Below are 16377 nucleotides of genomic sequence, written 5' to 3'. Positions count from 1 at the left end.
AAGCGCAGGCAGCCCAGGGGGTGGGTCCCACATCACAGTGGACACAGCCATCAACACTTCCCTGCCCTCAGCAGTCCCCAGCAGCCCAGAGGCTCCAGGACATGGGGAGGCCGTGGTGCCAAGAGGGTGCAGTGCTGTGGGTAGGGCTGAGCCAAACATCTCCAAGCAAACTCCAAGACCTTGAGTACTAGCTCTCTTAGTGGCAGCCAAGTACCTTGATTTCGGGCACCACAATCCTCGACTCTGGATTCTTGTCCAACATGCGGGTGATCAGATCTTTCAAGTCTTCGGCTATATCGGGCCTGGGGGGTGGAGACACGTCATGGATAGGCCACAGAAAACTCAGGAACTTGACTGCTAAGGAATCAGAAGGAGGTGACGGCGGACAGACAGGCATTACTCACTGGTCTGGAAACTCCAGGGCCTGACTCTTGATCTTACTGTGTAAACACATGATTCGCTCATCCATGAAAGGGCACTGTGGAGAGGCCGGAGAGTGTGGTAGTCAGTGGCTGCCACCTGTACCCTTCAGAGGCCATCTGAGCTGTGCCGTTTCTCAGAGACCACAGCGGTGGCCCAGGCTGGGGAGGAAGCAGGAACCATTCTCTTCACTTCACCCCCTTCAGTGGAGGGCAGGAATGTCTAGCTGGCCTCCATGCTCATCAACCACACTACTGACCTGCTTTGTTGCTGACCTCAATCTCCTCCCAACACAAAAGCAAATACCCACCTACCAGAGAGCCACAGGAAGCTGAGCATAGGGCACACCTGTGCGTGTGTGTGTGTGTGTGTGTGTGTGTGTGCACGTGCTTGTGCGCGTGTGCGCGTGTGCGCGCGTGCGTGTGTGTGCACACACGATGTGCGTATGCACGTGTGCGTGTGTGTGCCTGCCTGCACAGGAGCCAAAGGAGACTTTGTGACTGACAATCAGTTCATGGTGCCCTTTACCTGCTGCGATCTCCCCATCATCACCTGCATGGCTTGTTCTCTCCCGTCATGTCTGACCAAAGCTACCCACGAGTGGCCTCCCCTGCAGAGCGGACGAGCCTACTTCCTTCTCGCCAACCACATCACCCCCTAGCTGGGCTTCTAACCCTGACATTACAGTCACTTACTGATAACGCCTTTCCACTGGGGCCTCCACTCTACCAGCTCAGGGCTCCCTGGCTGACTTTCTCCAGGAAGTCCCTGGCACAGGAAGGATCCACTGAGCTAATGAAAAGTCAAACTGGTTCGGTCTCTCCTCTCAGGGGCTGTGAAATGTAAGTGTCGGGCTACGGTGTAACACAACGGTACAAACGGTGCATGGTATGTACAAGGCTTTGATGGATTGCCACTGAAAGGTAGGAGTGATGATGAATAGATATATGGATACTATCATACAATAGTAGATTCCAGGTGGCAGGGGTATGGGTTTTTACTACTGAAGTCACTCAACTTTATGTTGAACTAAAAACGGTTCTAAGGATATACTTTTTATTTCATAGATATGAGAGCTTGCTTGTAGCGCCCTTGGAGACCAATAGAGGCAGTGAGATACTCTGTAACTCAGGTTTCAGCCCACTGTGAGCAGCCATGTTTGGTGCTGGCAAGCAAACTGGGTTCTTTGCAAGAGCAGCCAGTGCTCCTAACTTCTAGGCCATTTCACTAGCCCCAGAAAAAATTTTCTAAACAAATATTAAGGAAAAGGTTATTTTAAAAAGAAAACTTCCTTGCTTCTACATGGAACAAAATTAACTTTTTTCCTTTCCCTCTCTCTTTCTCTCTCTGTCTTTTTTTCGAGACAGAGTTTCTCTGCTTAGCATGGTGGTCCTGGAAGTCTGTAGACCAGGCTGGCCTCAAAACTCAGAGATCCATCTACCTCTGCTTTCAAAGTACTGGGATTAAAGGTATGTGTCACTATGGGAGGCTTTGAAACAAGATCCTTAAGCTTTCCTCTATAGGAGAACAAGCTCAAAAAGGAACGTAACCACGTTTTTATTGCTCAGAGAATCAAAATGAACTTAACAGTTAAAAGAGGTGCCTTGCATGGTGGCACAAGCCATTAATCCCAGCACTTGGGAGGCAGAGATAGGTGGATCTCTGTGAGTTTGAAGCCAGTCTGGTCTACAAAGTGAGTTCCAGGTCTACAAAGTGTAGCTATGGCTACACAGAGAAACTGTCTTGAAAGAACAAAACAAACGAACAAAACAAATCCCAAAACAAAAATACTCCCTAAACCAATAATGCCCTTCCAAACTATGGTTCCCATTTCCATTCTATCCTTGGCATTTGCAGCTAGGAACACTGATAAAAAGAACATCAAACCAGTACATGGTAAAGCTGCAAGGAGTGCAGTGATAGAGTAGTAATATCTGTCTCTGGCTCAGGGATAGAGAGAGGTGGTGTATTTGTTGTCCTTGCCCTAAACTCATCAGGTATCTCCAGTCTCCACAGTCCCTGTTGATTCTTCTGTTTCTTTTGACCATTCTGTACAGATGAGAACATCATCAGAGATATGTATATTACAAAGCGTACGTTCTATCTGTTTATTCGGGTGTGGAGATATGATTTCCACATAAGAACTGTCTCTTTGCAAGGCGACCAGCCACACACGGCACTCAGGTGAGACGCGGCGCCCTCTCACCTGGCCAAAGACAAAGCAGTGCAGCGTCACGCCCATGGCCCAGACATCCAAGGCCTGCAAGAAGAAATGCTCAGGGTAATGGGCGCCTGTTTTCTCACACTCAACCTCCCCGACCTACCACCTTTTCTCATCCCACACCCTTGGGGTGGAGCAAACTGTCTTCGAGCCTCATTGGTTGGGACATGACACACTGGCCAATGAAAGCCCAAGTTCTCCTAGCCATAGTGGTTTTTGCTGTTTCTGTTCAGTGAGCAAAGTCCAGCTACTGAAGTTGTTACCTCGAGGGAAGTAGCCAAGAGGTGCTGACCCACCTTCAGGGAAACCAGTCCAGAAGAAGGGAGACAAGGCTGGGAAGATACTGATCCTTGTGTGAGCATCTGGATCTGGCTGTTCCTATTCATCAGCTACATGACACAGTGCGCTTGCAAACTATGTATGTCTCTTGTGTTGGATTTTTGCTACTTAGAACCAGGGAACCCCGATCCAGGCAGAACTTGGCAGACCCAAACCTACCTTCCCGGAGAAGATCTTTCGGGTCTCTGAGAGTGACTCGGGTGCCATGAAGGCAGGTGTGCCCACAGTGTTAGAGAGCAAGGCGTCACTGCCCTTGAACTCGTTGCTCACACCGAAGTCAGCTATCTTGATGTGCCCGTCTTCTCCCACCAGGAGGTTGGAAGGTTTGATGTCCCGGTGGATGATCTTCTGGTAGTGTACTAGATGAAAAGGAGGCAGGAAAATCCTGTGAGAATTTTCACTTGGCTGTGTGGCCCAACATGCTCCAGAAGCTTCATCTCCCGAGCCCCAAATGCCCTCCCCAAACACGCTCTGGAAGATAAAGGGAAAGTGTGTTTAAGGACGTTCACCCCATTCGCAAAACACCAACTGTCTATAGCAATTTCTAACCACCTATCACATAAATAGTTTTGTTGAGTTTGGCTTTCAGACAGGCACACTGAGACTTGTGACAGTGAAACAGTTTCATTTGTCAACGGCTACCACTCACTATGGCCAGCAAGCCAACTTAAGGCAGCACCACAGCACAGAACTGGGGACTTAGCCTCTCAGTGGACACGAGTATCAGTCAATACTATGGTCTGGAAATCCCAAGCGCCAAATCTTGGGGTTGTGATGAATGTGGTGATGTCAAAAGAGCAATAGTTTAGGGCTTCACTCAGTGTGACACGGTGTACATTTATTCCTATTCAAGGTCAAAACCAAGCCAGATGGCAGCGGCGAACACCTTTAATCCCAGCACTTGGAAGGCAGAGGTAGGCAGACCTCTGTGAGTTTGAGGCCAGCCTGGTCTATGAAGTGAATTCCAGGATAGTCAAGGCTACACAGAGAAACTATGTCTAACAACAAAACAAAACAAAAAGTCACAACTATCCCCTGTGATAGGAGTAAAAGTCACAATGGCCAACAGGAGCCCAACAGAAGCATTGTTGGCCACAGGCTGCTCCCAGCCCTGGTGAGAGGTTGTCTCACAGGTGAGGATGCCAGGAGCTAAGATTACCCCATTCCAGACTGCTGGATGAAGAAGATTATGCAAACACAGGCCTCACTGTGCCCGGTCTACACAGAAAGTGCTAACTTTTCAAAGCTCACTAGTGGGCTGGGGAGATGGCTCAGTGAAGTGCTCGAGGGCACAAGGATCTGAAGCCATTTGGAGGAAAAAAAAAAAAAAAGCTGATAGTGGTGTGCACTTGAAACTCCAGTGACGGGGAAGTAGAGATGAGTGGGTCATGTAGCCTTACTGGCCAGCTTGGACTGCTTGGTAAGCTCCAGGCCAATGAAGGATGCTGTCTCAAAAAGAAGTTCTTTCTCTATAGTCTATCACCATATACTAATAGGAAGGGTTGTTCTCATCATAAAAATAAACTGAAATGTTGAAACAAGGCAGAGTGCTTCCTCGGGAAAGCAGTGAAATTGTCCTCTGGCCTCCACATGCATGAGCACACATGTGCCCGCTTCTACAAAAGTTCACTCCCCCACTGTTCTTCAGTTTTTCTCTGTAGCAGGGGGAAGGGGCAGCCCCAGGCAATTCCCTGGGCTGTGGAAGGCTCTGCAGACACGTAGTCCTGTGTCTCTGCCCACTTGTGCTACAGCCAGGAGCTGAGATACTTTCCCTTTCCACCAGTGGGCTGTGACACTGAGTGCCCAGAGGAGCAGCTCCCCACCACGTGGCTTACGGTACTCAATGCCTTTGATCAGATCCTGGAAGTAGAACCGGGCCTGGTCTTCAGACAGTGGCTTGAGGGTGGGCACTTCCATCACAGGCCTGAAAGGGTGATACACAGTGGCATAACCATGTAATCCAGATTCAGCTAGCCCTGGCCCACTCTCTCCCTCAGGGCCTGGCCAGCCTCCCCACCCTCAACCTCTCCATTCCCACCCCTGCTCAGCTTTTAAGTGAAGAAGGCTGACATTGCTCCTAGGAGTCAAACACTCACCCTTGGTTGACCAGTTCAAACACTGTGGGGAAGACAAAGAGGGAAAACTGTCATGTTGGGACACTGTAAAGCCATCTCCCTCTCATCCACCCACCTCCAGGGAGGGCTGAGACACACACATTTGGTCTACAGAACCAAAGCTGCTCAGTGATACTAAGTTCCACTAAGGAGGCAAAGCCCTCCCGGTATCCTTAGGACCTAACCTGGATTTTATTTCTAGTATTCAAAGTAGCCAAGGAAAGCTGTACCAGGTGGTGCAGACCTATAATCCCCGCTATTTAGGAGGCTGAGGCAGGCGGACTACAAATTCAAAGCCAGCCTAGGCTACAGAGTGAGTTCAAGGCTAGCCCGGCCAACTCAGTGAGCTCCTGTCTCAAAAAAAAGTGAAAGGAGGGCTTAGGATAGAGATAAATGACATAGTACTTGCCTAGCATTCATTAGGCCCTGGGTTTGAGGCTCAGGAACAAATGAATGAATGAACACACACACACACACACACACACACACACACACACACACACGCATGTACAATGCTGGGGGACTGAACCCAGACCTTGCACATCTGAGGCAAGCACAATACCACTGAGTTATATTCCCTCATGTTTTCTCCTTTCTTTCTCTGAGACAGGGTTTCCCTGTGCGGCCCTGGCTATCCTGGACTCCCTTTGTAGACCAGGCTGGTCTCAAACTCACAGAGATCTGCCTGCCTCTTTCTCCTTAGTGGTGTAATTACAGGTGTGCACCAGTGCCCCTGGGTCCTTCATGTTTTTCCTTAAATTGACTTGAGTTCCTAATTTTCCCCCTTCCTTTTTGAGATAGGTTTCACTATGTAGCCTCTGGCTGGCCTGAAACTTACTATGTAGATCAGGCTGGCCTTGAACTCAAAGAGATAGACCCTTCTGCCTCTGCCTCCTGAGTGCCAGGATTAAAGGTATATGCCACCATTCCTGACGACACACCTCAACTTCTGTCTATAAGTAGTACCCACATCTTGGAGTGCCCCACCAGGCTCAAAAGTCTCCACCATGGCTTCTCAAACTCACCATTCTTACCCCTGACTCCTCTTCCTACTTATTTAGCACCAACTTTTTGTTTTATTTTGTATGTTCTTAAAGCCTTGGGGCCTTTCTGCCTGTTCTTCCCTCTGCCTAGATAGATGTCCTTCCCCAGATGTAACATGGCCAAATCCTTGACACTCAGGAGTTGAATGGTCATCTCCTGTGTGAAGTGGTCTGTCCACTCTCCCTGACATCGCCCTAATTACTTACCCTTAAAATATCTACATTTCTCGTTTATTTAATAATCGACACTGTCTTTCCTGTCTAGGAGAGCAGCTGTAAGTTCTCTTTCTTTTCATGCTATCCTCAGTGCCTAGAACAGTTCTGAATGTACAGTAGGTTCTCAATAAAGATCTGCAAGCGAACACACAGGAGACGTATATGTTAAAGTACCAGCAAGAACTCCCTCCCATGCCATGCTTTAAACCAGGTATGTGGGTTCCCATGGGGCCCAGCTAGACCAGGAAAGAAGAACCTGTCCTTGCTGATTCCAGAGCCACAGCTATCCAGAGAGGACACCTGGGCCCTGGCACATGCAGCCACCTCAGTGTGGATGGAGGAAAGCAATCTTACCCATGTACAGATGGTCCTCGTTGGGGTCATCCAGGACCTGATGGCACAGCCGCCCAGGGACAGGAGCAAGGAGAGAAAGAACAAGTGTAAGAGGAAGCAGGTGTGTGTGATGGTGCGTGGCCACAGGGCGGTGCACTTCCCACCCTTTTTCCTAGCCAAGACAGAAGACAGACAATCCCAGAGTGTGCTAGCCTGTCACACTCTGTCCTGTTCTTGAGGACTGCAACACCCTGAAGAGAACAGGGAAGAGTGAACCCTCCCCAGAAATGCCCCACACCTCGATGGCAGTCCAGCCCATCTCCTAGGAGACATGCCCTGGGCTTCAGGGTAAAAATTAAACCCTACTGGAACTCAAGAAGTGGACCCCAGCCAGACATGGTGAAGTACACCCTTAATCCCAGCTCTCAGGGAGGCAGAGGTAGGCATATCTCTGTGAGTTCAAGGCTAGCCTGGCCTGCAAAGCGAGCTCAGGACAGGCAAGGCTACACAAATAAACCCTATCTCGGGGGTGGGGAGGAAAAAAAGTGGACCCAGGGCTGGAGAGATGGCTCAGTGGTTAAGAGTACTGTCTGCTCTTCCAAAGGACCTGGGTTCAATTCCCAGCACCCACATGACAGCTCACAACTGTCTGTAACGCCAATTCCAAGGGATCTGCCACCTTCACACTAATGCACTAAAAATTAAATAAATTATTAAAAAAAAAAAAGTGGACTCACTCTTCCAAACCCTAGCAGGACATTTCTCCATGCCTGCTCTTGCCACTCTCTAATGGGCAGGTCCCAAGCTTGTCCACTTTGATTGTCTTGGTGATGTCCCATACTGACTGGACACATAGTAGGTACCGAAGAAACACTGATATGTAAACAAACAGAATGGCTGTGCGATCTTGCTGAGTTGGGTGGAAAGATCAGATGCACAGGGTATTGGGAAGAAAAGATCCCACTAGGACCCAGTGCTACTTTCAGACTGTTCCCTGGGCTTCTGCTAAAATGGGCAACTCCAGCATCAGGAATTGAGATCGGGAACACAGCATGAAATCAGGACAGAGGGTAACAGCCTACAGCAGCTCTCTCTCAGGAAGAGACATGGCAGGACCCTAGCTAGACTAGGCCTCCGGTCTCTTCCACATCACCCACCTCCCCCAGCCACTCCAAATGCACGAGACTTCAGGCAGAGCTGAGTAGTCCGTCTGGACTTGAGCCCTCCCCTGAGGGCAAGTTAGACCCAGGAGCAACCTAGAGTTCTGTGCCCACAGGCCCCCAGGCAAGGACTGGCAATAGCTTCCCATCTCTCAACGGCAAGGGCATGTTCCCCAAAACTAGAGGCTCTGGGCCCTTCCACACACTGCTCCTTCCCCTGCAGTGTCCTCTCTGTTGTCTCTGATAGCCAGGACGCAGCTAGGGCCACTACAGAGATTACCTTTTCCACAAAGTCAGATAGCTAATGCAGTCCTTTACCAGTCGGTAACAACCCTGACCAGAGGTGCTCCAGATTGTCTGAACCTCCCAGAAATCCCCAAATCACCTTCGGGGGCTCTACCAGATAAAAACTATTTTCACTTTAAGACCAAGACAATACTGGCCTTTCCCACTCTTTCTCTAATTGTCTCCAGTGCTGAGAAGGCACAAAACAGTGTCACAGCAGGATGAAGGCCAAAGCAGATAGAAACCAGATGCCTTTCAGTAAGCCAAAAGTTAACAAAGAGGAAGAGCAAGAACAACAGCAGCAACAAACATAAAAATACATCCTTTTTTTTTTTTTTTTTTTTCAGAGAACAGTTATTCTGCGATAGGCATAGACACCTCAGTCAGTGAACTGCTTGCCTTACAAACACAAGGACTTCAGTCCAGGCCCCAGAGTCCATGTAAAAGGGCTGGTAAGGGCTAGAGACACCACTCAGGGGTGAAGAGCATATACCTGAGCCAGGCAGTGGTGGTGCACGCCTTTAATCCCAGCACTCGGGAGACAGAGGCAGGGGGATCTCTGTGAATTTGAGGCTAGCCTGGTCTACAAAGTGAGTCCAGGACAGCCAGGGCTATACAGAGAAACCCTGTCTCCAGATATGGGAGCACATAGTGGAGTTCAGCACCCACACACAGCTCACAACCACCTGCGCTCCAGTTCCAGGCGTGACGGCTCCAGCATCGGCAAGCACATGCACATGCCCACCACACAGACGTAACAGAAAATTGTTTTTAAAACAGTAACACATGGTGGCACATGCTTATAATCCCAGGGCTGAGGAGGGGGGTGGCCCCTGGGGATTGCTGGCCAGACAGCCTAGCCTAGTTGGTGAACTCTAGGTCAGTCTCAAAAACAGGATGGCATTCCTGAGGAATGGCACCTAAGACTGATTCCTGTTCTCATGCTTGCGCACACAAACACACTCACCTATGTAAATACACTCGTGCACTCACACACACAAAATAGTTACTCTTCAGAAAAATGTACTATTCCTAGGCATGTACAGTATGTGTTTTTCAATTAATTGATAATTTAAAATTTTGTCAATTTATGGTTCAGACTTGGGGTTTGGTTTGTTTGTTTGTCTGTTTTTGGAGACCGGGCTGCTTGTAACCTGGGCTGACCTGGCCTTCTGCTTTTCTTGTTTCCACCTCCAGCACTAGGACTGCAGACGTGCACCACCAGGTCTAGCTCCGGCTTAATTTTAATGAGATTCGTAGGAATAAAAGTAGCCAGTGTGAACAGCAGCACACTGAGCTCTGCTGAGGTTAAAACAATGTGTCCCCTACAGGCTCATGTGTGAAAGGCCCAGGCCCCAGCTGCTCTCCTGTTCTGGGTAGAGGTAGAACTAGACACATACACACACACACACACACACACACACACACACACACACAGGGACACACAGACACAAGACAAACACACACAGGGACACACAGACACAAGACACAGAGACGCACAAACACACACATACACACAGGGGGACACAGACACAAGACACACATGCTCGTACACACACACACACACACACACACACACACAGGCATGCATCAAACTCCACGCCACACCACACCCTCTTCCTGGCTACCACAGTTCTGCTTTGCCTCAGGCTCAACACAATGAAACCAGCTGAACATGATCCGAAAACAGCCTTGAGCTGAAATCATTCTTTCTTCTTGTTGTTTTCTTAGGTGTTTGTTACAATGACTAAAAGCTAACACAAGTTTTCCAGAATTTTTAAGCACATCAAGTCATCTTCAGACAAAAAAACATGAGAACTGGTAAGCTGAAGCAAAGGTTGGCTAAATATAGTATGGGCTGACTCCAGCTCCTCCAGTGTTTACACATGAAGGTTTGCTGGGGCACAGTCATGCTTTCTTACTGGTTTGTTTGTCTGTTTTTGAGACAAGGTCCTGGCTGGCCTGTAATTCATATCTACTAGGCCAGCCTCAAACTCAGAAAGGTCTGACTCCCTCTGCCTTCTGAGTGCTGGGATCAAAGGTGTGCGCACCACTTCAACCCAGCACTATTGTTTTGGTTTGCTTAAGTTATTATTGTTGTTGGTATCTTGTGTATGTTTGTACCACCACAGTGCATATGTGGAGGCCAGAGAAAACTCTGTGGGGCTATTCTCCCCTTCCACCTCCATGTGGGCTCTGGGGATTGAACTCAGATCATCAGGCTTTCATTATGAGCCATCAAGTGCCTTTGCCCACTGAGCTGTCTCACAGGACTTCACTTCTTTGCATGTGTAGCTACTTCTGTGCTCCAACTACCTGCGTGTGCAGTAGAGAAATAGCCAGCTTCAAAGAGAAAGAAGTAGGTAAAGGGCAAGCCTCAGAGCTCTCAGCCTGAACTTCTGCATCTGTAAAGTGGGCAGTCTTGAGGAAGTAACAGAGACATGAAACAATAGTGTGAGGGTGTGTGAGGCAGTCAGTTCCTCAGCCTCAAAGCAACTGTCTACTGTGACTTGACTCTCTAGGGATCCTAGCAATGAGGTGTTCAGGTATTAACAAAGCCAGGGCTAGACAGACCCTCAGCCTCGATGTCCCCCCTCACCTCCACCAGCTTCACCACGTTGGGGTGGTCCAGCTTCTTGAGGATGGCGATCTCCTGGTACACCTGCTCGATGGGGCCCCTGGGCTGGATGCAGCCCCCTGGAGCTGGGCGAGTGCCTCGGGGTGGGGGGCGGCCTGCAGGGAGCACAGAGTTAGGGCAGAGACCTTCTTCTGCAGAAAGCAGCTGCTAACGGGCTAAGTGGGGGCTGCGGCTTCATGCAGCCTTCTCTTCACACTTCCCCTGCTACGGGCCTCCTAGTCACCCTGTCAATCCCCTTTTCCTGTCACATGTACCTCCCCCACCCCCAGTGACAGAGACTTACTGAGGAAACTGGTCTGGCTCAGCTATTTCAACACCACAGAGAAGTGGCTGAGGTGCAGCTCAGCAGGTAGAGCACTTGCCTAGCAAGCTCAAAGTCCTAGGACGGATCCCTGCACTGCATAAAACAGGGTATGGTGATGCACCCCCGAAACTTTAGGATTTTCGAGGTAGAGGCAAGAAGATCAGAAGTTCAGGGCCATCCTTGACTACTCAGTGAGTACAAGGCCAGTCTGAGTTACAAGAGATGCTGCCTCAAAACACAAAAACAAAAGCCAGGTGTGGTGGTGAGCACCTGTAATCCCAGCACTCGGAGAGGCAGAGGCAGGGGGATCTCTCTGAGTTTGAGGACAGCCTGATCTACAAAGCGAGTCCAGAACAGCCAAAGCTACACAGGGAAACCCCGTCTCAAAAAAACCAAAAGCAAAAAAGCAAAAAACCCAAACCAAAATAAATAAGTAAATAAATATAAATAAATAAAAAACAAAAACCATCACGTAAATCACTTTTCCTCTTTGGAGCTCAGTTTTCCCACTGGATAAAGATAGACACAAATATTATTTCTCTCCTCAATGCACAGAAATGGTACAGAAAGCCAGGGAGATGAAACCAAAAAAAAAAAAAAAAAAAAAGAGAGAGAGAGAGAGAGTCAGTGAGAGAAAAGTGAGACGATTGTGCCAGGATGGAGTGTTACTCAGCAGAAATGCTGAAAGCATGTGAGGACCAACAGTCAAAACCATTACGAGACTCATCCTGTGTGAGGAAGCTTGTAAGTGTGATCAGCAGAACAGAACGCAGCCATGACCAAACCTGAACAATAAAAATGGTCAGATGCAGCTGTTAAGAAGGGAGTGCAAGGGAAGGAGCGGACAAATGCCTCAGCCTGGAAAGTGACCCTGGGAGACCAGAGCAGCAGCACACTGTAAGCCCTCAGGAGGCTGAGCAGGAGGATCAAAAGTCTGAGGCTAGCCCAGGTTACAGTGAGACCTGCTCTCAAAAATAAAAGTGAGGGCCAGATGTGGCTGGGATTACAGGAGGGTGCCACACCCACGTACAGCCCAGCTTTTAAGTGGGTTCCAAGGACCCAAACTCTACTTTCACACTTACATCCTGAGCATTTTATCCACTAAGCTATCTCCCCAACATCCCCCCATATCATTTTACTTTTAATCTTTGAGGCAAGTCTTGCTATCTTAATATATATATGCTAGCCTTCAACTCACAGACCCTCCTGCTTCTGCCTGCCAAGTGCTGGGATTAAAGAAGTGCACTATCATGCCGTACCACATATTTAATTATTAAAAAATATTCAACATTTAAAATGTGTTTTAATGGCTCATTAGTTTTTTGTTTTTAATTATTCTTCTTTCTCATATGCATGGTTTTATGGAAGAGGGTCTCATAGCTGTGGCTGGCCTTGTATCCCTGATCGATCTTCCACTTCCTGAGTGCTAGGGTAACAGGCATGTGCCCCATGCATGCTGATTCTTTTAGTAGTTTTTAGTATTTTTAGTACCATCACCACTGGGTGAATGCAGAACATTTTTGTTGCTCTTTCCAAAAGTCTGATTCTTGCCCCCACTGACCTGCTTCTTTCTCAAGGATCTGCCTATTCTTGATACTTTATATAAATGGCATTATATAGTAAGTGACTTTTTGTGTCTGGTCTCTTTCACTGAGCATGCTTTCACCTACGTAAGAGCAAAACAACTATTGGTGGCTGCATGCTAATACACCATTTGCACACGCATCTTACTCATCTGTGCAAGGCCACTAGAGTTCTTTTCACTCAACAGATACTGTGAACAGTGCTGCTAACCACACACACGAGCAAGCTTTGTGTCTTTTTCATTCTCTTGGACACTAGAGAGAAGTTGCTTCGTCCTAAGGCATACTGATTGATAGTTAGGTATAAAGAATCGCCAATCACCCGAGAGACGGCTTCTGGTGACACTAATTGAGGTGGGAAGCCTTGCCCACCGGAGGTGGCACCACTCCCTGGCTGGGGATCTTGGAGCATGGAAGGGGAGAAAGGCCGCTAAACATTTGAGCTCATTCCCCTCTGCTCCCGACTGTGGATACAGTATAACCAGTTGCCTCAGGCTCCTGCCTCTGAAGTCCCAAACACCAGCCAAGTAAACCATTTCATCCTTAAATTCGTTTTGTCAGTGCTTTATCAGGACACCAGGAAAAGGAACAAAGACATGGTAACTCCATGTTCAGCTTCTTAATTGTTTATTTATTCTGGCATGTATATGCCCCAGAATGAACATGGAGGACAGAGAACAACTTGTAGGAGTCAGTTCTCTCCTCCCCTGTGGGCCCTGGGAATCAAATTTAGGTCATCAGGCTTGGTGGCAAGTGCCTTTACTGCTGAGCCATCTCTCCAGCCCTCGAACTCAGCTTTTAAAACTTTTAAGTGAAAACAAATTAGGACCCACAGCAAGCAGCTCAGCACTGCTCTCAGCGGAAGCCCTGTGTGGAATGCAATGTCTCCAGGGTCTCTCTGAGGAATATCCCATTCACCTGGCACTCTCTCATCCTGCCTAAGTCCCCACAACCTTAGAACAAAGGCCCCCAACACTCACGTGGAAAACCAGCCTGCCGGATCAGCTTCTTTTTGGACAGCACTTTCATTGCCTGCAGAAGGACAGACCCCCAAGTCCAGTTAAAGGTGGAAGGGAAGAAGATGAGTAGGCTCTCTTCTCTCCAAGCCTCTCACTGAGCTCCCAGTCCCTTGTTGCCTCAGGACAAAGCAGGGAGAGCCTCGTCACCAGCAGGAGCTAGCTGGTCCTGGGCTATGTGAAGACAAACCTCCCGGAGTTGTACCAGTGCCAACCCTGAAGGACTTCCAAGTTTCCTGGTCAATAGACCCAGCTGGGAACCCCTAAGCTCACTGCCACTGAGTCAGACAAATGGGCCAGACCAATGGGCCAAGGAAGGGTATGATGGCTGCTTGCCCAAAGTCATGCTGCTCGTACATGTCACAACCAGGGTTTGAACCTATACTGAGCTGACTCCAAAGCCTCAGCTACAAGGAAGGGCATTATGCCTATCTATGCCTTCTTTGGGGGATATGGAAGGGGCAGGAAGGGCAGCTCAGAGCAAGGGTAGAAAAAACACTCACTAGGCCATCTGTAAAATGGGGCATTGCTTCCTTCTAAATGACCTAAGAGTAGGACAGGAGAATAAGTGCCCACACTGCTGGGAGCTGACTGCTAGGCAAGAAGCTTTAGTCTGGACGGGAATACTCACGTAGTAAGTATTGTCATTTTCATTGTAGGCCAGCTTGACCACACCATAGGAGCCCTGATAAAGAGAGATGCCGGTGATGTACTAGCTAGAAGCCACACTCTGAGATGAGGGCTCTGACAGGCCATAGACTGGGCAAACATACTCGAGACTGCATTCTGTCAGACTTATGATTTTTGCAGCCTAAATTAGCTGGGAAGAATTAACATAAAAACCCAGGCTTGAAAAACCTGGAATGTCTGGCCATATGTAGACTTTATTTCCATAAAAACAGCTCATCACAGGCCTCATCACGGCACTCAGGTCTCCTACCCAGGCTGCTTCACTCACGGGATCCTCACGCCATCGCTTAACGGTTAGCTTCAGTCCTCACCACTCCCTATGGTCTTACACTTAGCATACTTTGGCCAGTGATGTTACTGACTTATCTTCTCTTAGTGTTTGAGTTTTAGCCCCCGCAACAGTGCTAACAAAAACAAACAAGAAAACAGATGGGCAAAGGGAGCACCGTTGATGTGATGGGGACTATCACCATGGCAACACAGGACTTCTCTGGAAGTTTTCTCAACTGTAGACACACAGCTCATTTTAATATTAAATTTAAAGTAAATGAAAGAGGCTAGGTGTGGGGGTGCACACTTCTCGTTCCAGCTCTTGGAAGGTAGAGAAAGGTGGATCTCTGTTAGTCTGAGCAATCCTGGTCTACACAGTGAGTCCCAGACTTGCCAGGACTACAGAGTGAGACCCTGTCTCAAAGGGTATTTTTTTAGAAAAAAGGTTGGTAAGATGGCTCACTAGGTAAAATGCTGGCTACACAAGCACAAACATGTGAGTTCAAATGCCTAGCACTGACGTAGAAAGCCAGGAGTGGTCACACACACCCATAATTCCAGTGCTGGGTGGGGGTAGGCAACAACAGAACGACTTGCTGGCCAGCTAGTCTGGAAGAGTCTATGAGCTTTAGGTTCAGTGAGAGACCATGTCTCAAAGAATAAGGTGGAAAGGCACTGAGGCACACACACACATTCATGTATGCACATACACACACCCACACACACCTACACACGCCTACGCACACTGGCACGCACCCACGGGGGCTCGCAAGCACGTGCACAAGTGCCTACGCACAACTATTAATAACAAAACCCTTTCACCCCACCAGCCTTGCCTCCAAGCGTCCCTCTTTTCTTTCCAGCTCTACGGTTCCCTCCGGAGTGTCACAGACATCCCTGGCCAAGGTACAAAGGCGGCCCAGCTCCTGGGACATTTACCTTTCCAATTTCATCCTTCAGGGTATACTGATTCAGCTGCACACAGTCCTGGAAAGCAAGGAAGGGCACAAGTAAGACGACTCTCACAGGAGCAATGGATGCATGTGACCTACACTGTTACCAGGACTCCAGGCCACAGACGGTTCCAGCAGGTAGGAGGCTGAGGCAGGAGAATCCAGACTTCAAGGCCAGCTTGAAGGCAACCTGAGCTATATAGGACCCTGTTTCAGAAACCAAAACAATAACAACAACAAAAGCAAGGAACATCCCAACCCCTGCCCCCAAAAGAAAAGAGAGTACACATTAGGATGGGGAGAGGGCTCAGGTAGTGTCTGCTGCACAGCATGAGGGTCTACATAGAAAGGCGGGTGTAGCAGTGCACACCTGTAGTCCCAGCTGTGGGGAGGGGCAGACAGGCAGATCCCTGGGGCTCCCTGAACAGCCAGTCTATCAACAAACGCTAGGGCCCAGTGAGAGACTGTTCTTATAAAAACAAGATGGCTCTCATCTGTAACTTCATGGCAGGCTGATCTCTTTTCTCCACTTGCATTCACACACGTGTGCACCAGTGCATATATGAACACATGTACACACACAAACATAAAAAAGCATATATACTATATATTATATACATAATGTTTATTATTATGGGAGGCACTAGAGATCAAACTCAGGGCCTTGTGCACACTACACAAACACTTTACCACGAAGCTGCCTCCTCAGCCCATCCTGGGCTACACAGTTGAAGTCCTGTGTCAGAAAGAGAGTAGTTTGCATTCAGAAGTAGTTTGCAGCCCGGTGGTGGT

General features: G+C 48.6%; 1 protein-coding gene across 6 annotated transcripts in view; it reads right to left on the bottom strand.

Moving 5' to 3' along the window:
• The window catches only part of Camkk2 (calcium/calmodulin dependent protein kinase kinase 2), a 46093-nt gene that overhangs the window by 12314 nt on the left and 17402 nt on the right, over positions 1 to 16377 (bottom strand). For all 6 annotated transcript variants that reach the window (XM_021631350.2, XM_021631354.2, XM_021631353.2 and 3 more), the window contains 11 exons: positions 15572 to 15619; positions 14304 to 14357; positions 13637 to 13688; positions 10731 to 10864; positions 6708 to 6744; positions 5077 to 5098; positions 4816 to 4904; positions 3140 to 3339; positions 2627 to 2680; positions 405 to 478; positions 215 to 302 (listed from right to left, as the gene is read on the bottom strand). In XM_021631350.2, coding sequence (XP_021487025.1) covers positions 215 to 302; positions 405 to 478; positions 2627 to 2680; positions 3140 to 3339; positions 4816 to 4904; positions 5077 to 5098; positions 6708 to 6744; positions 10731 to 10864; positions 13637 to 13688; positions 14304 to 14357; positions 15572 to 15619 — 852 coding nt within the window. The remainder of the gene's footprint in view (positions 1 to 214; positions 303 to 404; positions 479 to 2626; positions 2681 to 3139; positions 3340 to 4815; positions 4905 to 5076; positions 5099 to 6707; positions 6745 to 10730; positions 10865 to 13636; positions 13689 to 14303; positions 14358 to 15571; positions 15620 to 16377) is intronic.

This window comes from Meriones unguiculatus, chromosome 4, assembly GCF_030254825.1.
Source record: "Meriones unguiculatus strain TT.TT164.6M chromosome 4, Bangor_MerUng_6.1, whole genome shotgun sequence".
NCBI classification, from domain to species: Eukaryota; Metazoa; Chordata; class Mammalia; order Rodentia; family Muridae; genus Meriones; species Meriones unguiculatus.
The sequence above is the reverse complement of the archived record's forward strand: the minus strand, read 5'-3'. Positions and strand labels throughout refer to the sequence as shown.